This window comes from Aspergillus piperis (assembly GCF_003184755.1).
Source record: "Aspergillus piperis CBS 112811 unplaced genomic scaffold BO85scaffold_5, whole genome shotgun sequence".
NCBI lineage: Eukaryota > Fungi > Ascomycota > Eurotiomycetes > Eurotiales > Aspergillaceae > Aspergillus > Aspergillus piperis.
In genome coordinates this window covers 886,457-904,645 of record NW_020291595.1, presented here as the reverse complement: position 1 = coordinate 904,645, position 18,189 = coordinate 886,457, and the positions used below count along the sequence as shown (strand labels likewise).

The 18,189-nt window shown below is 51.8% G+C and overlaps 7 protein-coding genes and 1 non-coding gene across 8 annotated transcripts; 3 read left to right on the top strand and 5 right to left on the bottom strand.

Annotated features, from left to right (window-relative positions):
• Nucleotides 1-1,649: 1,649 nt before the first annotated feature.
• Nucleotides 1,650-3,546, bottom strand: BO85DRAFT_510712 (MFS transporter). Its single transcript, XM_025664563.1, has 2 exons — nt 3,058-3,546; nt 1,650-2,998 (listed from the first exon to the last, which is right to left on the bottom strand). Exons 1-2 carry the CDS (start codon nt 3,349-3,351, stop codon nt 1,784-1,786), a joined length of 1,509 nt encoding a protein of 502 aa, XP_025517655.1. The 5' UTR covers nt 3,352-3,546; the 3' UTR covers nt 1,650-1,783.
• A 1,488-nt stretch (nt 3,547-5,034) lies between these two features.
• BO85DRAFT_t103 lies at nt 5,035-5,125 on the top strand. The gene has a single exon. It is a non-coding gene; the product is annotated as a tRNA-Pro (tRNA).
• A 44-nt stretch (nt 5,126-5,169) lies between these two features.
• Nucleotides 5,170-7,415, bottom strand: BO85DRAFT_393489 (efflux pump antibiotic resistance protein). Its single transcript, XM_025656885.1, has 5 exons — nt 7,084-7,415; nt 6,937-7,034; nt 6,534-6,881; nt 6,340-6,480; nt 5,170-6,287 (listed from the first exon to the last, which is right to left on the bottom strand). The coding sequence occupies exons 1-5, from the start codon at nt 7,339-7,341 to the stop codon at nt 5,444-5,446; spliced, it is 1,689 nt and encodes a 562-aa protein (XP_025517654.1). The 5' UTR covers nt 7,342-7,415; the 3' UTR covers nt 5,170-5,443.
• Nucleotides 7,416-9,321: 1,906 nt separating this feature from the next.
• On the bottom strand, nt 9,322-9,585 carry BO85DRAFT_356352 (uncharacterized protein; the record flags this gene model as incomplete). Its single annotated transcript, XM_025655493.1, has 1 exon — nt 9,322-9,585. A coding segment is annotated over one exon (264 nt), but the record flags the coding sequence as incomplete, so codon positions are not given.
• A 178-nt stretch (nt 9,586-9,763) lies between these two features.
• BO85DRAFT_367506 (cytochrome P450) lies at nt 9,764-11,281 on the bottom strand (the record flags this gene model as incomplete). Its single annotated transcript, XM_025655818.1, has 1 exon — nt 9,764-11,281. One exon carries the CDS (start codon nt 11,279-11,281, stop codon nt 9,764-9,766), a length of 1,518 nt encoding a protein of 505 aa, XP_025517652.1.
• A 639-nt stretch (nt 11,282-11,920) lies between these two features.
• On the top strand, nt 11,921-13,838 carry BO85DRAFT_248720 (CRAL-TRIO domain-containing protein). The gene is made up of 4 exons (XM_025654915.1): nt 11,921-12,816; nt 12,886-12,927; nt 12,983-13,082; nt 13,134-13,838. The coding sequence occupies exons 1-4, from the start codon at nt 12,085-12,087 to the stop codon at nt 13,658-13,660; spliced, it is 1,401 nt and encodes a 466-aa protein (XP_025517651.1). The 5' UTR covers nt 11,921-12,084; the 3' UTR covers nt 13,661-13,838.
• A 1,258-nt stretch (nt 13,839-15,096) lies between these two features.
• BO85DRAFT_457814 (FAD-dependent oxidoreductase) lies at nt 15,097-16,632 on the top strand (the record flags this gene model as incomplete). The annotated part of the gene is made up of 2 exons (XM_025661544.1): nt 15,097-15,409; nt 15,470-16,632. 2 exons carry the CDS (start codon nt 15,097-15,099, stop codon nt 16,630-16,632), a joined length of 1,476 nt encoding a protein of 491 aa, XP_025517650.1.
• Nucleotides 16,633-16,857: 225 nt separating this feature from the next.
• On the bottom strand, nt 16,858-18,108 carry BO85DRAFT_368093 (alpha-hydroxy acid oxidase; the record flags this gene model as incomplete). Its single annotated transcript, XM_025655848.1, has 3 exons — nt 16,858-17,010; nt 17,086-17,972; nt 18,024-18,108. The coding sequence occupies 3 exons, from the start codon at nt 18,106-18,108 to the stop codon at nt 16,858-16,860; spliced, it is 1,125 nt and encodes a 374-aa protein (XP_025517649.1).
• Nucleotides 18,109-18,189: the final 81 nt, after the last annotated feature.

Genomic DNA, 18,189 nt, shown 5'->3' with positions numbered 1-18,189 from the left:
TCGTCGAAGTCGAGGTACCTTGATCCTCAGGTGTCTTGGTGCTGGTCGTATGAGTAGGTGTAGCCTTTGTCGAAGTCGAGGTGCTATGTACCTCTGGTGTCTTGGTACTCGTGGAAGTAGAAGTATCCTTGGTTGAGGTTGAGGTACTGTGCGACTCGGGAGTCTTGGTGCTTGTTGTGTGAGTAGACGTATCCTTGGTCGAGGTCGAAGTAGAAGTCTTGGATTTTGTGCTCGTCGTGCGAGTAGCTGTGTCCTTGGTCGAGGTGGAAGTCTTCGTCTTGGACTTCGTGCTCGTCTTACTCGACTTCTTGCTTGTCTTGCTGGACTTCTTGCTTGTCTTCTTTTTCTTCTTTCTAGCCACCAGCCGAGGGTGCTCGTCTTCATCCACCTCATGCTCAATGCCGGCAGGATCCGACTCAGCCAGCCAAGCTCCTGCTACCGGAGCAGGAGTGATACTAGCGTGAGAGGCTACTACATCGGTAGTAGGTAGGTCAGCTCCCCAGGAGCTAGAAACCAGGCTGCCGGCCCACAGGGCCAGCAACAGCGTCTGCCTAAGTGTCGCAGGCATTTTCTGTGTTCACGATGCTTGGGAGACGGAAGTGGAATTGGCGGGTGAAGGCAATCTTATATGATCGCCCTGATAACATAGCCGCATAGGATTCAGCCGAAGCATGTTGAAACAACTTTTTCTAGGGCCTTCGGCCCCATGCGTTGAAATTCTAGCTCATTAGTGACCGATAGATCTAGGGACTGATTCGGAGAGACTATCGAACCCAATGAGTTATGGCCAACAGTGGGTCAACGGTCCTTCATATGGGGCGAAAACTGTTGCTCATTTGGTCTTGGTAGTGTTGGGTCGGATGAACTGGCTGCAATTGACATCTCTCATTCAAACTGGCTAGATTTTATGGGCTTGCCATGCTGCGTTGCCCGGTGCTCTATTTCTACAGGTATCCTGTCTTGCAGAGCGGTACAGACGTGGATCAGTGTATCTTCAATGTTGGGAAACGCGTGGAAACAGCTATTGTAAGTCACAAAGCAACCAAGGCAGAATGGGACTTGAACTAACGAACTGATTGTGTAGCGAATGCGGCTGTAGTATGGGTCATTTCATCCAGAGACTAACAAGACTCATGGGACACCTCCAGCTAACTCAGAGTGTTCATTGCCCCTGGCGATCATTATTGAGCTAAGAGAATTTGGCCCCATGGCCCCAAATTGTCCTAAAAAGATCAGGTGTTTGCTTTCCTGTTTGCTTACTGTTTGCCTGGGGACAACATTTCCAACCAGCCTTAAAATCGCCCCCACGTCAGCGAAAAACACCGCCACACTAACATCAACCAAACATCCTCTTTCCCCTTCTCTCCTCTTCTTCCATCTTTTTCATCTAGCTTCTATCTACCGATAGATGCTTTGAACAACGGGGATATCAAGTGGATACCTGAGACTCCGGCGTTAGTGGCCTTCACTAAGGTGGCCCTCTCTCCTGAGCTCAACAAGCGAAGAGCCTAAAACTCTCGAAGAAATGATTACCCGACGTGCTCAGCTTGACAGTACAACTACTTGTGATACACAGAGCCGGTTTAGCCGGTGTTGGCTTTCGAGTTCCAGACCTGCCCTTCCATCTGAATCAATGACAGAAGTAGTATGCTTGTGTCAGCCCCCGACGCTCATGCAACATGCTACATGCTACATCGTACTAGCCAATCAAAGAAGCGCCCTTGTGTTAGATTAGATGATATAACTCAATGGCTAAGATAATCCTCCTAGAGACGACTTTCCGTCAATGTCGCTGTCTGCGCCAGTCATAACCCCAAAGCCAGACCACTACCATCGCTGGCACGCACACAAAACACATGAACCCAATTACAGTAAAAGCCCATCCGTTACCGATGGCGTCAATCATAGGAAGAATTGCAGCAGCTGCGCCAGCTCCGAGCCAGCATCGTGTGAGATTCATGGCAGCTGTTGCCATCGCCGGACTCTCGGGGTAGATATCAACCATCAACGCACTCAAGGTATTCATTACTGCTGCAGAAGTATACCCAATGAGAAGAAGGAGAACGAGTGGGCCTGCAAGATTGGTCTCGTAGTGCAAAACCCAGCCATACGCAATCATGCTCAATGCTTCCCCGATTGCCTGCGGCAAGACGACTTCAGCACGGGGGCGTTCGATGGCAAATTTGTCCAAGTCAGGTCGGCGATTGCTGGAAATATCAATGCCTTGGCTGCTTGCGTGCCGTCGATAGTTCCAGTCTGTTATTTTACCTTGTGTATATGCAGCGATCAGATTGCCCACGCCAAGGGGAAGATAGCACAGACCGATCTGCACCTCGTTGAAGCCGTATATGCGGCTGAACTGCGAGGTGATGGTACCTGTGACAGCAAAATAGCCTGCGATAGCCACACCATTTCCCAAAAGGATCAGAAAAACATCTTTGTGGAAAATAATGGTGAGAGCCTTGAGCGGGTTGGGGAAACGAAGATGAATGCCCGCCGAGGAATGAGCCTCGGCCCGTTGACGTCGAGAACAGAGCTGTAGCCCCGACAGGTTCCATATTGGGGGAGATCGTGAGCCATTGCCGACAACCTTACGGGCAGTTTCGGGAAGAAAAAGCACTAGCACGATGAAGAAAGCACTTGCAAGGATTGCCAGCAACCAGAATATGAAGGGCCAGCCTAGGAACTGCGTCAAAAGGCCCCCGATTATAGGCCCTACCGACGGGCCAATGATGAAGCCGGCCGACACATATCCAATGTACTTGCCGCGCTCGGCGGTAGTGACGACGTCAGCAACAATAGCATTAGCGAGCGCAATAGTGCTGCTACCGCCAGCACTCTGGAGACATCTCAGAACGAGCAGCGCGGCGTAGTTGCGCTGCAGGGCGAGCCCGATGTTGGCGGCGATATACGCGATGAAGCAAAGGATATACGCTGGCCGCCGCCCTGCATTGTCGGCAAGCCCGCCAAAAAAAGTGGGCGCGAGACCTTGGAAGATCTATGCTATGGTGGTAAGCACATCCGCTCATCTTTTAACTGCTTTACATATTCACCTACCATATATGTTGACAACGTAAGGTTTATCAAGGTGTCGCTCACGTGGAACTGGTCGGCAATAGTGTCAGTTGCGGGCAAGTAGATGTTTGCCGACAAGGAGGAGAAAACACTGGCCACCGAAGCTATCAGGACAATCAATGCTCTTGTTCGACGAGAGAAGGTCGAGTAAACCTCGGTTTCACCGGGAGCTGGATCCGGATCTTCTACTGGTGACTCTGTATCCGACGGCGTCCTTTCTGCTTTGGTATCCGGGCCATCACAGTATTCCTCTTTCGGCTTCATGGTGGCCATCATATGTGTGCTCTATTTTGCGCCGACAAATCCCACCAGGCTAGAGCAGAGCCACCGCGAGATCAGGTGAAACAGACAAACCAGCAGCGCGATGCACCCTTATGAATGAGCATACGTGTTGGAGGGTTCTGACTTACGCCTGCAGCTAATCATTCAAGGACAAGGCTGATCAGTAACTGCATGGTCGATCACATCATCAGGTCTCGGACCTTGTCTGGTCCAATAGTGCACGCCTGTTCCCAGGCTACCAAGGGAAAGCGTGCATAATTCATGCTGCTCGTCCTCGAACGTAAAAAGCATCAGTCCAGCGGAGAGATGACAGAATGTCCCATAAGAGCTACTCAATCTTTTCGTCAATGTAAGTATCATATCAAGAGATCTCGGCTTTGCAGCTATGCTTTCGGCCGCTGAATCTCCCACCTCGTTTCTTATCAGGTGTTATGCAAGGTGTGTATCCCTGCGATGCCTGCAGCCTGCCGGTTCATTTACTCCCATCAGCCCCTTCCCACGCAGGGGTTCCTCTCAAGGGTTCCTCGCTCTCCCGGATGTTACATCTAACATGATTCGAAATATACATGACTTCATCACCACACACAGCTGACGATCTCAACACCTCTTCAGGGCCATGTTATCAAACCCATCTATCATCCCTCATTTTACTCTTTCCGGCCCAGCAACGTCATCCTTCTCTACCGAGTGGATGAACTACATCGGAAGCTTATCCCAAGTCAGCTGAATCCCTTGTAGCGTTGCTGTGTTGAGCTGAGATACGTGTCCTCCGCTGGGCTGTTCTTGTTGTCTGGTACGGCGAGACCCCGTAAGCGTGCGGGACGGGAAACTCATGTCCGGAGATTTTACGGTCAACCCGTTGCTTATATTTATTGGCACTAGAACCTTGGACTATTGATTGGCGTCCACACGGTGAGCTGCTCTTCTGTTACTTTGGGTCAATTTAACTGCATCTAGACGATGGGGAACTTTTCACGAATGGATATATTCGATAGTGATGTCTAACCGGAGTAAATGTCGCGGAGTCATATAATGTATATAAAATGAGAAAGGCGCGGAATGAATATACTATCCATGTAGTGCGTTGCAGCCGCTAGAAAGTCGAGATTCAAATACTAGGCTTTATGTGTTGAACGTGTATCCTTTGATCTATTGCTAGCTAATCAGAGCAGGCTGGGAAAACCAACGACGTTTTACAAAACAAGTGAAACCTGAAGTTATGAGAAAGAACTCGTTAAAAAATAAACATATTGCTTCAATAACTCTATAACAGTACTTCCACTGAATCTATTGTACTAAAATAATTATTACCATCCCAGCAAGAGCTGAAGTAAAAAGTAGTGGTAGTAGTTCATTGAGCATGTGTGGCGGATACCGACTGCCGTAAGTAAATATAGACCGGCTAATGTCCGTTTCAATCTGAACAGAAAGATAAAGATGAAAAGAAAAAAAAAAGGAAAGCATATTCAAACAGTAGTACCATCATCCTCCATTAAAACAATTAGTTTTTTCTCAGATGCAATTCCATCACATTGTTCCTTATACTAATAATGCATGCACATTGCCATTAAACATCACCCATAACCCCAGCCAGCTTCAGAAAAACTCCCGCTCAACCACACCCTTCAACTTACTGCTAGAACATATAGCATAAGTTTATCGCACTTAATATATCAAGCCCGGGTGGTCTAGTGGTATGATTCTCGCTTAGGGATACAAACCCAAGCATATCTGCGAGAGGTCCCGCGTTCGATCCGCGGCTCGGGCCTTGAATCTTTTTGATTTTTTTTCCTTTCATTTTATCTTTACTTACTTACTTCCCTTTCCCACCTGCATGTATCATTGATAGTTTAAGAAATTCTTTGCTTGTTCTTTTTATGACTCAATCACTGTGATATGTTGTTGTTGCTGGCTGGCTGGTTGTCGCGCCCGTGAACAGATAAAGCAACGATCCAGTGAGCGATCTCCAGCAGTTTGAATGGTCTGTTCTATCTACGTCATGTCTACCAGCACGCCTTATCAAACGCGAGGGCAAACTCTAAAATTCACCCGGTCTACAACAGATGGTGGTGCCATTACTCGACGCTTACGCCCGCTCTACGGCAGCAGGCCACTGCGCACCAGTAGCTGCCGCCTGTCCCGTCAATTCCAGCGCATCGGCATCAGTTCCATCCGCAGCGCGATCTTCCTCGTTCCAACCCTCGCGATCGTCCTTCACCATCCGCACAAAGCAGACATCCAGCAGTAAAGCCACCGCGCTAATCCCTACCCCAAAAAACAAAGCAGCCCGGTATCCCATTAGCCGACCGGAGTGTTTCGCGATCTGGTCCTCGATGGTAGCCGCAAAGCCGAGGCCGAGACTCACGCCGTAGAGGTTCAATGCGCCGATCAGCGAGCCTGCAATGCCTTGCTGGTGCCGACGGACGGAGTTGCTGGCGATGATTTGCGCGGCGGTGTAGACGAAGTCCGGACAGAAGGAGAAGAGTACGATGGAGGGGAAGACCTGCGCCCAGTAGGTTTGGTGGACTGGGACGGTGGCCATTAATACGTTGGAGATCAGGATGGTTATGGTGCCGATGGCGAGGATCCATTGCGCTGCGAATCGAGGGACGAGCCATGCCGCAAGGGAGGCTGCGCCCGTGGCACAGATTACGAAGGGGGTCCAGCCGACGGCGAAGTGCAGGGGGGACCAGTGCCAGACGTCTTGGAGCCAGAGGACTTGGTACCAGATTAAGGTGCCGACGGCCATGTAGTTGAGGAGGACGACGAGGAGCAGTGTGAGGATTGACGGGGCTTTGAAGATCTCAAGAGGCATGATGGGGTATTCTGTGCCGCTTTTCTCCCAGATGAGGAAGGCCCCGAAGAGGATGACGGAGGTGGTTAGGAGGGCGATTTCGTAGGGCGTGGACCATCCTACGCTGGGTGCTTGACTGGTAGAGTGTTAGTATGTATGCTCCTCCCCTCGAGCGGATATCGGCTTACTTCCAGACAAAGTTGAACAAGATCAGGGAACTTGTTCCCAGTGCGGATCCTATCCAATCGATCTTTCCGTGTCTGTCGAGGAGAGCCTCTCGTGAACTCAATGCCCACAAGGGGATCAATGTGGCAATGCCAATGCCAGCTCTATGATCCGGCCTCGTTAGTTATATCCCACGTAACAGGGTGCTACCACCTACATGAAGACAAAGAACCATTTCCATTCTGTACCCTCTATAAATGCGCCCAGGAACAACGCCCCGAAATAGCCCCCGGTTGGTGCCGATGCCGCAAAGAAGCCCAAACTAAGATTGCGCATGCGTCCCGGAGGATTGGTGCTTGCAATCATAGCTACTGCATTAGGCATGATGAAGGCACCACCTAGACCTGCGAGCGCCCGCATGGCAACGAATGCATAGAAGTTATTGCAGAAAGCGCTGATCAATGTGCAAAGACTAAGCCATGCTCCGCCCGCAAGCAAAAGCTCTCGATGGCCGTAGACGTCTCCCAATCGCCCGCTCATCAGAACGAAGGTCCCTTGTGTCATTCTTTACAGAGTTAGTATAATCAAGATGGTATCTTGTTGCCCCAGCTGCTACTAACGCATAACTTGCGCCAACCCATGTGGCAGAGCTTTCCTGACCACCCAAGGATTCCCCTAGCAGAGTTCCACCCGCGATTCCAGCAAAACTCACAGTCATCTGGCAGACCCTTAGCATTGGAAGATACATGAATGGATGACTACGATACCTGTACAAGGTTGGCCAGGAGCAACAACACGGTGATGGCCAACCGACGGGATTGGGTGATCTGAACTGAAGGCGCCCGCTCAAAAACTGCTTGGCCCGCCGTGGGCGCCACGCTCTGCTGGAGAGGGCCATTGAGCGGGTCTTGAGTGTCGTCTGCAGGAGTTTGGGGAATAGAATGAAGAGGTGACGGGACTGCTGGATGCGACAACGACGGCGCAGGAGTTGTAATCTCGTAGTGAAGGGCCTGCACTAGAGACATGATGATGGTAGAACAATTGTCAGTGAGACCGATTTGGTGGGTGTTACCAGCCTGGAGGATGAGGTTAAAATAAGTCCATCCGCATTATTAATTGCTGGTCCATTTGGTGTCAGGACAGGATTGCATCCGGGTTTAGGCTGAGTGCGGAAAATGCCGAAGCAGCACAAAGAGGGGCATGGATGAGCTATCAACTTCATCATTGAGTCACTCACCAGCATAGGGAAGATTAACCAGATAGGGTTATGATAGCCGCCGGAGACCTGGTTCCCGAGCCTTTGTTATCTTGGCTCTCCCACTCTTTGCAATGCCGGACACGTTGCAGCTGGGGATTGAGCATCGAATGCGACTCCCGATGCATGACCAGAAGAGTTTTCTGGAGTGCAGGGGTATGGCTTGCAACATAGCTCGTGTGCACCAGCACATGCATCAAAAGGCAAGGTTCTAGACCCGGAAAGTCCACAGTGGAAGCTGAATCCCGGATTTAGCGTCATTTCTCAATACCGATAAAGAGGTGAAAAGGCTTTGAATCAACTACAGATTACTTCGTACTTCCTCTATGCGACATGGCCTCTCCGGAGAAATGTATGACTCAGTCACTAACACCATGTATCATGCACCGAGAATGGGTCAGAATGATTCGCATGATAAGCGCCGGAGTGATAGATAAATATTGTTGAATGCCTGCTGAGGTGAACCGCGGAACCAATAGTGAATAGAGGAAAGACTGCGCCGCTCCTCTGCAAGCGCGATTCAGTCTTGGTCAGTTTTCATCTTCTGTTATGCAGCTCGAATTTCTCTCAATGTTCTCGGATGGAGCATGTACCATGATTCTTGAGCGATATACATATAATTCAGGTGTTCTGACATGTTACAACTGACGTCTAACAACAAGGGACCGGGAGGATATTGACATGAACCTTCTGTATATGCCTGCATTTATCGTGTTTTCGTATGCTCAGGACGAGCTATGCTAAATAAGGAAGGCCAATGTGTGGCTTTGTGATCATTCTTGCGTCGTTTCGTACGGTGCAGTAAATGGCGACACATATTCCTGTAATTTATTCTTCCTTTTTCGAATAGTTTATTTCCCATCTAATCTTATAACGCACCAGGCAGCATGTGTTCTCGGAATAGTGCTAGCACTTCGGGACAACCAAGCCATGAGGCATACCAGTCAGGCGTACGTCCTTGGTTATCACTGAATTTAATGTCCGCCCCGGCTGCGAGCAGGACTTTGGCAACGCCTACATGACCATGCTGGGCAGCACAAGACAGAGGCGTTCGGTACCCACTCCTTAGGTGATCGGGATATGCACCTTTCAGCAAGAAGTAATTCGTCATATCCTCTAGTCCCATATTAGCAGCCTCAAACATGGCGTCCACAAAGTGGCGCTTCACCCTAGGGTTATATTCAACCAGCATCTCGACTATTGATTGGTGGTTACGCCAGGCCGCACACACCAGGGGTGGACTATCCCATGTCTCGAGTCCAATCATCGGGTCCGCACCGTGGTCGAGCAGTAAGCGGGTAACTTCATTGTCTCCAGCCCGAATAGCATTGATGAGGGCTGTCTCAAGTTGTTGGCGATGTATATAGTTGACATGAGCACCATTGCGGAGCAGCATCTTCATGATGTCGATCTGTTTGCTACGTGCAGCGGCACACAATGCCCTTCCAAGACTATCAACCTCGGCAGTATGTGGTAGGTCCTTCACATGGGAGATGAGGCATTCAGCCACAACTAGTCTTCCAGTAGTCGTGGCTACCTCTAGGGGCGTGTGATCAAGCTTCGTGGGAAGAGTAGGATTTGCGCCCCTTTCGAGTAACATTCGGACGACAGGCAAGTGCCCTTCACGGATAGCGATTATGAGCGGTGTTTCTCCATGAACGCCAGCGGGATAATCTATATCTGTTCCTAGATCCAATAGAGCATGGACGACGTTTACGTGGCCATATTTGGCGGCTGTAGAGATAGGGTGTGAATCCGTAGTAGTGATCCGAGTGTTTGCTGGAAGTTTCGCTCCAAATGCTAGTAGCCTCAGGAGGGTTTGTAGCTGTCCTTTGCTAGCAGCCCAATGAAGAAGGGCTTCGCCCATGTTCTGCACCGCGCATCGATATAGACATGGGTTGACCCAGCGATATAGACATTGGCTGGTCTGAGCGAAGCAGTTGAGGTCGGTTTCGCTTTTCAGGTGCCCCGCGATTATTGGGACCAACTCAGGTGGCAGGTAAACGAGTGACATCGCGATAAGGTTTGAATGTATCAGAAATAGTCACAGCAAATTATCAAGAGGTCAGAGGTCACTTGTAGGATACGATTGAAGAGAGAATCCGTATATGATGTGAGAATAGAAATTTGCATCCATGATGGCATCCGCAGCTCCCGGTGAGGCTGTTTCCCGATTGGGTCGAGAATTGAATTTACATGCAAACCTTGTTGCTCTGACTCTCCGTAATCGGCCAATGGATTTCGATCGCATGGTTTTGGACTTCGCCATTGAAGCAGCCGTTTACTACAATCTTCTCCTCGCATGTACTGGCCCCTTCAAGGACACCAGACTTCACAGTGGCAGCAACAGCTTCGTACAATACAAGTAGCGCCAGATTCCTCCCAATGCACGACCGCGATCCCAGACCGAAGGGAAAGTAACACAGCTCGCGCGTTGCGCAGTCAGTCTCATCAGCCAACCATCGCTCGGGACTGAACGCAAAAGGATCAGGAAACGCATCGGGGTCATGATGGAAGACGTATATCGATGCCCCGACCGAGGCCCTGCCTGGAAGATACACACCATCTATGTGACATCCGCCGTCAGGCACAGCCCTGGTCAGAGGTGCAGGATTGGTCATAGCGAGTCGCAGGCCTTCAGTAATCACGCCTCGCAAATACGGAAGGCTTTGCAGGTCAGATGAGCTCGATTCGCCCAACTCTTGCTCAAGGCGCTCGCGGACATGCGCCTGGCGGACAAGGTGGAACAAAATGGTCGCCAGAGTCTGACCGGTTGAGCTGGTCCCGGCAAATAGTGACCCTTCACAAATACCAATGACCTCGTTTTCCATCGCTCCAGCCGTACGGAGACGACCATGGTAAGTGTGTGCCAAGGTAACGGGTTCCGTCTTCCCCTTTCTCTCAACGATCGATCTTGCGAATTGATCGACCCGACGCATTGAAGCTCCCCAATGACGATCCTGAATGGCGACATGGAGAGACAATATCCTCGAAAACAGCCAATTTGGGAACATGGAATAATACCCAAAAGCTGCGATAGCCTGCAGCCAGGCACTTGCCGAGAATTTCGTCGATGGTGAGTGAGTATCCAAGTCGACGGCCTCGGTTAGCGCTCCGTACGACCTATCGAACATGTAGCCTGTCATGACGTCCATCGAAAGTCGCAACGCCAAATCGAGGATGTCAACACGGTATGATGCGGTTTTCACAGCGCGATCTTTTTCACTGGCCAAGCGAGCGATCCACTGCTCGATATATTGCTGGACATTCTGTGCCCCTGCCGCTTCTCGTATCCTAACAGGCGCAAATAGTGGCAGGACAGCTTTAGCGCGCTTATCGCGGTAGGCTTTGTCAATAGCAGAAAATATGGTGGGCTGCCCGTTGACATCGAAGTTACGATACCGAGCATCTTTCATGAAGCCCCCATTAGCCACGTAGATAGTAGCCAAGGCATGGGGGTCGGAGATGGAGACCTGATTCGGGGCGATGCGCAGTACTCGAGTGTCGTATCGGCGATGGTAATAAGCAAGGGTCTGTGGCTCAGTACCGAGGAAGACGATGATCCACTGGGGAATGGACGAGATGCAAAAAATCCAAGGTCCAGGGACATGGGCTAGAGGATGGAGGATAAGACGATAGATGGCCACCGTGATGAGGCCGATGCAGAGGAGGGTCGAGGCATCAGCTGCAAGAGAATCACCAAGCAGCATCATGATAAGCACGATACTCCTACCGAAGCACTACCAGGCAATCGGCCGAGGCAGTTTTCGATATGAGGGATGGACCAGTGTGCCATTTGCCATTTGATTCGTGTCTCAGAAAGCGTTGATCTGAGCGTTGCCGATCTGCGTCGCAAGAATGACGAGCGGTGAGGGGTTGGTTGGTTGCAGGGTGGGAAGTAACCTTCTCAACAACTCTCTTTCTCCTTGCAACGTCTGCTCCATCACCATGCATGAGACTGTAACTCCCGATCATCTCTAATTCCAAGAAAAGCGATGTTTATTTCCGAAGATTGAAAATGGCCATTGAAGTGGGAAATAATTAAGGTACCGCCCTGGTCCATGGTCCTGAGTTATATGAACCTCCCAAAAGTCGAGAGAGACTAACAAGTGATTTGATTGCCAGTGGAAGCCGCGCCGGTCAATCCCCACCCAAGACCTTGCTGCTATTAATGGCCAGGGCATCACATTTCATCATTGCAATAGCCTGAAAGGGGAGGGGGATGTCCATCAAACACGAACCAACCGATAAATGAGAATCTTTCCCCGCAGTCCGAGCGGACGATCGGCGACGATCCCCTAGCAAGAACCACGGGTCGGCCAGCGAAACCCCTGAGGCGCCTGCAACTCGCTATCGAGATCCGAGGTTTCTCGTTTGTCTCAAAGACGGGCAGTTTCATATGCAACTGGCCGGGCTGTAGTCGCCTGACAAGCACGATGCTACATAAGCAGATCGTAACCCACCGTCTCATTTGAAACTCCACGACTGCATTCTACACTCAGTTTCACCCATCATGACTACCAACCGCATCCAACCCGGCCACGTCGGCAATCTGACTCAGGATCAAGAGGCCAAACTACAACAGCTCTGGTCTATTGTCCTTACCCTGCTAGACGTGAAGTCCCTCCAGAGTGGAGATACCTCGGCACAGACCCAGCCCGACCAACGTCCAAGCACGTCGCTCTCCCGAGCTGACACCGTCGTCTCCGCTCATGGCCAAACGGCTTTCACAGAAGACTTGTCCCGAGTCCTCCGGGAAAATGGCATGAGCAACCCTGACATCAAGTCCGTCCGGGAGTCGCTGAGCAACACCTCGATCGACGAACTCCGCTCGGGTCTGTTGTATACTGCCAAACATGACTCCCCAGACGTCCTTCTGCTTCGCTTCCTGCGCGCTCGCAAGTGGGACGTTGGCAAGGCCTTTGGTATGATGTTGAGGGCGCTTGTCTGGCGCAAGGATCAGCATGTCGACGATAAGGTGATCGCGAACCCCGAACTTGCGGCACTAGTCACGTCTCAGAACACGGTGGATACGCACGCAGCCAAGGAGTGCAAGGACTTCTTGGACCAAATGCGTATGGGGAAGTGCTATATGCACGGGACCGATCGGGATGGCCGGCCTGTTCTCGTGGTGCGCGTTCGCTTCCATCAACCCTCGAAGCAGAGCGAGGCAGTGATCAATCGCTTCATCCTGCATACGATCGAGACAGCCCGGTTATTGCTGGCGCCTCCCCAGGAGACAGTGGTATGTCTAGCCAGCTTTTGATTCCATGGCCTCCCATATATTGTACCAGGCTAATCATCCATGTGGCAGACCATCATCTTTGATATGACTGGCTTTGGCCTTTCCAACATGGTAAGTTGCTCTGCAAATCATAAGGGTAGCTGCACGGGGAACTGACCATGACCAGGAATATGCCCCGGTGAAATTCATCATCGAATGTTTCCAGGAGAACTACCCCGAATCACTTGGATACATGCTCATTCACAATGCCCCCTGGGTCTTCTCCGGTATGTTTGCAGTTTTAGTCTTCTTACTTGGTCCTCTCTAACGCAAGACAGGAATTTGGAAGATTATCAAGGGGTGGATGGACCCGGTGATCGTGTCGAAAGTGAACTTTACCAACAAGGTGTCCGATCTGGAGAAGTTCATTGCCCCGGAGCAGATTGTGAAAGAACTGAAGGGCAAGGAAGACTGGACCTATGAATACGTCGAGCCGGTGGCCGGTGAGAACGAGCTGATGGCGGATACGGAAACCCGCGACCGCATCTACGCCGAGCGGTTGAAGATTGGCGAGGAGTTGCTGCTGCGGACCTCGAAATGGGTCTCCACCAGCCAGCGAAAAGACGCGGCCGCTACCACAACGGCCCAAGAGCAACGGAACGAGACGATCGAGTCGCTGCGCCAGAACTACTGGCAGCTGGATCCGTATGTGCGCGGGCGCACATTCCTGGACCGGACAGGAGTAGTCAAGCCGGGCGGCAAGATTGACTTTTATCCGAGCCCAGATCTGGAGCCCGCCACGGCTAAGATGTTGGAAGTGGAGCATTTTGAGCGAACTGAGGTGAAGGTGGTCGATTTGCAATGATGGTTGGGCGATCGGGATTTGGCTGTTTACTTTGTAGATTCATGGCGTCAGATTCGGGAGTAATGCTCTTATGGGATAGTGGGTTGATTGTAGTTACCTGAATTGGATTTTTCTTAAATATATGTGCAATATCCAACCCATATAAGTGACATATTCATTCATCAAGAAGTAAATGGTCAGTATCTTCGTCAAGTCAATTGATGGTGTACAGCAGAAGTCTTCCCCTTGGCGGCTTACCCCAATAGAGACTCCCGACCGCATAATCGCGATCCACGGGATTCGAATTTCCCACGTGCTGAGTTACCACCCAATTCGTTTCTATCCAAACTAATCACTGCTTCAATCAACTTTAGTCTTCCGTTTCTCTTCAATTCCAATGCTCTCTCATCTCTCCCATATAGACCATGCTCCTACAAGATTCGGGATATGCTCAGAGGCAATTATGGCTCAGCTGCAGCGTTATTTAGCCCCATGCCGCAAAATCCGCTCCCTTGATCCATCATCTTCTCCCTGGCCCGCCCCTTTCCCACTTCCCGGCAAGCTTTAGTTGGCGCCCACTATCGGCGCCACCACTAGCCTCGGGGTCTCGCGGACGATCGATCCGGACATCACTGGCACTGACCAGCACAATCTCTTCTCAGTCTAACAGCCCAAAGCGCGACTGCAATCTAGTCTGTCCTCCTCTCTTGCAGGTGTCTTGCGCACTGTTGTCCAATAATCTGGCATCTCGTTCCCCGCATTGGTTCCTGAAGATTCAGTTCACGCGCATCCCTCCTGACGTGATTGATGTGCCTAGATCTCTCCCCTGGCTATCACCTGCCTAAGCCGGCCTAGTTGTCAGCACTTGGTCCGGGTGATGCATCTGCTAAGTGGCTAGCGGGCTAGTATTGCTGCATCTCTGTACGAAGCCATGAGTTTAGACTCTACGGGTAGTGGCCCCAGCTGCTCAGTCGGGTTGAATTTTCTTCTCCTCTGGTCATCCCCCTCTGGTACCGTCTCGTCTGATTGGCAGAAAGGCATTTGAAATTGATCGGGCTCTGCATCTGTGCAGCTGAGATGCATCCCTCTTCCGATCACAGCCATCCTCAACCAAGGGCACCCCTGTCCCTAATCGATAGCCATGTATAATCTCCGATTAGTGTACTTGTTCAGCTGAGAGAGGGGGTTAACGACCATGTAATACAGTGGCTTCGGGGGTTATTCTTGTCGACTCGTCTGATTGGGTCTACCTTTCAGGCACTCGTCCGCGCACCCATGCTCCATTGGCATGATGAAGCCCCCGCCTGACATTCCTCTCTGCCGGACCCTCCTGATCTTCCCAGTTCTATTCATATTTATTTCTGCTGCCCCATGGCGCACGCATTGCAGTCCGTCACTGCAGTGTTGTCGCCCTCCCTAGCTACCTCAAGGCGCATCCTCGTGGAATGCTGTCCACAATGGCCTTCTCCTTCCTTCGTGTTATTTCCTCCCTCCTCCTAGTCCTGCAACTGTCGACAGCAGCCTCGACATCTACTCTTCGTCAATGCCTTCTCACCGCGGTGCAGAATGACCCGACCCTCGTCGCCGTTGATGGCGACCTTCTCTATCAGACTCTCGCCGTCCAGGTCTACAACCTGAACTGGCCCGTCACGCCGGCAGCCGTGGCCTTCCCCAAGTCCACTCAGCAAGTGTCCTCGATCGTCAATTGCGCTGCATCGCTGGGCTACAAAGTCCAGGCCAAGAGTGGTGGCCACAGCTATGGCAATTATGGTACCAATTCACTCCCCTCGCTCGTCAGCCACTCCCCGTACTAACCTCACCCCATCCTAGGCCTTGGCGGCACCAATGGCGCGATCAGCATCAACCTCAAGAACATGAAATCCTTCTCCATGAACTACACCAACTACCAAGCCACCTTCGGCGCCGGCATGCTCAACGGCGAACTCGACGACTACCTCCACAACGCCGGTGGACGGGCCATCGCGCACGGCACCTCTCCCCAGATCGGCGTCGGAGGGCACGCAACAATCGGGGGGCTAGGCCCCGCGGCGCGTCAATACGGCATGGAACTCGACCACGTCCTGGAAGCCGAAGTCGTCCTCGCCAATGGCACCGTGGTGCGCGCCTCCTCTACGCAGAACTCAGACCTACTATTCGCCATCAAAGGCGCCGGCGCCAGCTTCGGCGTCGTCACCGAGTTCGTCTTCCGCACCGAACCCGAACCAGGCTCCGCAGTCCAATACTCCTTCACCTTCGGACTCGGAAGCACCTCATCGCGTGCAGACCTATTTAAAAAATGGCAGAGCTTCATCTCCCAGCCCGACCTCACCCGTAAATTCGCCAGCATCTGCACAATCCTCGACCACGTTCTCGTCATCTCCGGCACCTTCTTCGGCACCAAAGCCGAATACGACGCTCTCGGCCTGGAAAACCAATTCCCCGGCCACACCAACTCCACCGTCATCGTCTTCACCGACTGGTTAGGCCTCGTAGCCCAATGGGCCGAGCAGTCCATCCTCGACCTAACGGGCGGCATCCCCGCGGACTTCTACTCCCGCTGTCTGTCCTTCACCGAGAAGACCCCCATCCCGTCCACCGGCGTCGACCAACTCTTCGAGTACCTCGACAGCGCAGACACCGGGGCATTACTCTGGTTCGTCATCTTCGATCTTGAAGGCGGCGCCATAAATGACGTGCCCATGGACGCAACGGGCTATGCCCACCGCGACACGCTGTTCTGGCTGCAGTCGTACGCCATCACGCTGGGATCCGTGTCCCAGACGACGTATGACTTTCTGGACCATGTCAACGAGATCATTCGTAATAATACCCCCGGTCTGGGTAATGGGGTGTACCCCGGTTACGTGGATCCACGGCTTGAGAACGCCCGCGAGGCGTACTGGGGGTCGAATTTGCCGAGGTTGATGCAGATCAAGTCGTTGTATGATCCGTCGGATTTGTTTCATAACCCGCAGGGTGTGTTGCCTGCGTGATTGTGAGTCCAAGATTATTGGATATGGTTTCCGACTCGTATATAGGTTTTGATTCTTGGATAACTTATTCAGTATGTACCTGGTTCATCGTTGATTTTGTGAATCAGCCTCCGCTCCGTCTGATTCTTCGATATCATGGTATATGTCTTGTAGTATTTCGCTTCATGGTCTAGTCAACATGCTTTCTACTTATTCTATCGTGTCTATACCGTAACTATATCGTACCTACAACTTCGCTGCTGGTCCATCCGTCCGAAGAACCGCCAACGCGGCGGGCGTCACATCCGCCAGGGTACGACACCCCGTCAATTGCATGCAGCGTTTGAATTCTTCGTAGAGAATATCCAGGACGCGAGAGACACCGTTCTCCCCGTTATACTGTTGCCAGATAGTTAGCATACTGTCTGTCACTCTTCCTTTCGTCTGTCTGGGTAAGTGACGGGAACAACATACAGCTAATCCCCAAATCGTCGGCCTCCCGATCCAGCAACACTCAGCCCCCAATGCCAATGCTTTGAAGATATCTGTTCCTGTCCGGATACCCCCGTCGATATGGACGCGTATCTTCCCTGCTGCGGCTTCGACGCATTCCGGCAGAGCGTCGATTGTCGGCACGACTTCGTCTAATTGTCTTCCGCCGTGGTTGCTCACGATTACCCCGTCACAGCCGTATTCTCTGGCAAGGAGGACGTCTTCGGCTGTTAGGACGCCTTTGATCCAGATCTGCATTTTCGTGACGGACCGCAACCATGGGATCTCTTTGGCCCAGCTGTGTGCATCTGAGTTTGTTGCGACGAAACCTGCGTCGTGTGTGACCTGTTGTAGTTTCTCGGAGGTTACGCCCATCATGGGCCAGGAGAGACCCTCGGGTGTGCGGAAGTCGTTGCGGGTTTCGTTGTAGCGGTATCCCAGGACCGGGCTGTCGGCTGTGAGGAAAATGGCTTTGCAGCCTGATGCTTCGGCGCGACGGATGATTTGGGTCTGCAGGGCGCGGTCGCGCAAGGTGTATAGTTGCATGGTGTGTGTCGCTGATGGGTTGAGTTGTTGGCCTGCTTGGACGACTTCTTCGACTGGGTATGTGCTGAATGAGGAGACGGCCATGGGGATGTTGCGGCGGGCGCTGGCTCGGCTGCTGGCTAGTTCACCTTGTGGGTGTGCCATTGCTTGGATGCCGGTTGGGGAGAGGCCGAGTGGGAAGTCGAAGGTTTGGTTGAAGAGGTTGAGTCGTAGGTCTAGTTGGGAGACATCGACAAGGACTCGTGGGCGCAGTCGGTATTTCTTGTAGGCGGTTGAGTTCTCCGTTACGGTGATTTGGGTGGTTGAGCCGGAGTTGTAGAATTCTGTGGCTCTGTTAGTGGGTTGTAGGGTCTGAATAGATAGTGAATGCGGACCTCGCGCTTTGAGAGGGAGTTTCTTCGATCCGGCGTTCTTGATGTCCTCGATGCTGAGCATCAATTCGGGCAGCGAGGGAGCCATGGTAGATGTCGCTAGGTTAGAAAGAATTATATCGGTCGGCGAAGGATGATAATTGAAGAATTGAGTCGAAGATGGGTTGGG

Coding starts and splice junctions, on each gene's coding strand:
- BO85DRAFT_248720 (XM_025654915.1), top strand. CDS start 12,085: ATGACTACCAACCGCATCCAACCCGGCCACGTCGGCAATCTGACTCAG. Junction 12,928..12,982: donor GCTTTGGCCTTTCCAACATG/GTAAGTTGCTCT, acceptor GACCATGACCAG/GAATATGCCCCGGTGAAATT. Junction 13,083..13,133: donor TGCCCCCTGGGTCTTCTCCG/GTATGTTTGCAG, acceptor AACGCAAGACAG/GAATTTGGAAGATTATCAAG.
- BO85DRAFT_510712 (XM_025664563.1), bottom strand. CDS start 3,351: ATGATGGCCACCATGAAGCCGAAAGAGGAATACTGTGATGGCCCGGAT. Junction 2,999..3,057: donor TTACGTTGTCAACATATATG/GTAGGTGAATAT, acceptor ACCATAGCATAG/ATCTTCCAAGGTCTCGCGCC.
- BO85DRAFT_393489 (XM_025656885.1), bottom strand. CDS start 7,341: ATGTCTCTAGTGCAGGCCCTTCACTACGAGATTACAACTCCTGCGCCG. Junction 6,882..6,936: donor TGGGTTGGCGCAAGTTATGC/GTTAGTAGCAGC, acceptor AACTCTGTAAAG/AATGACACAAGGGACCTTCG. Junction 6,481..6,533: donor AAATGGTTCTTTGTCTTCAT/GTAGGTGGTAGC, acceptor GCCGGATCATAG/AGCTGGCATTGGCATTGCCA.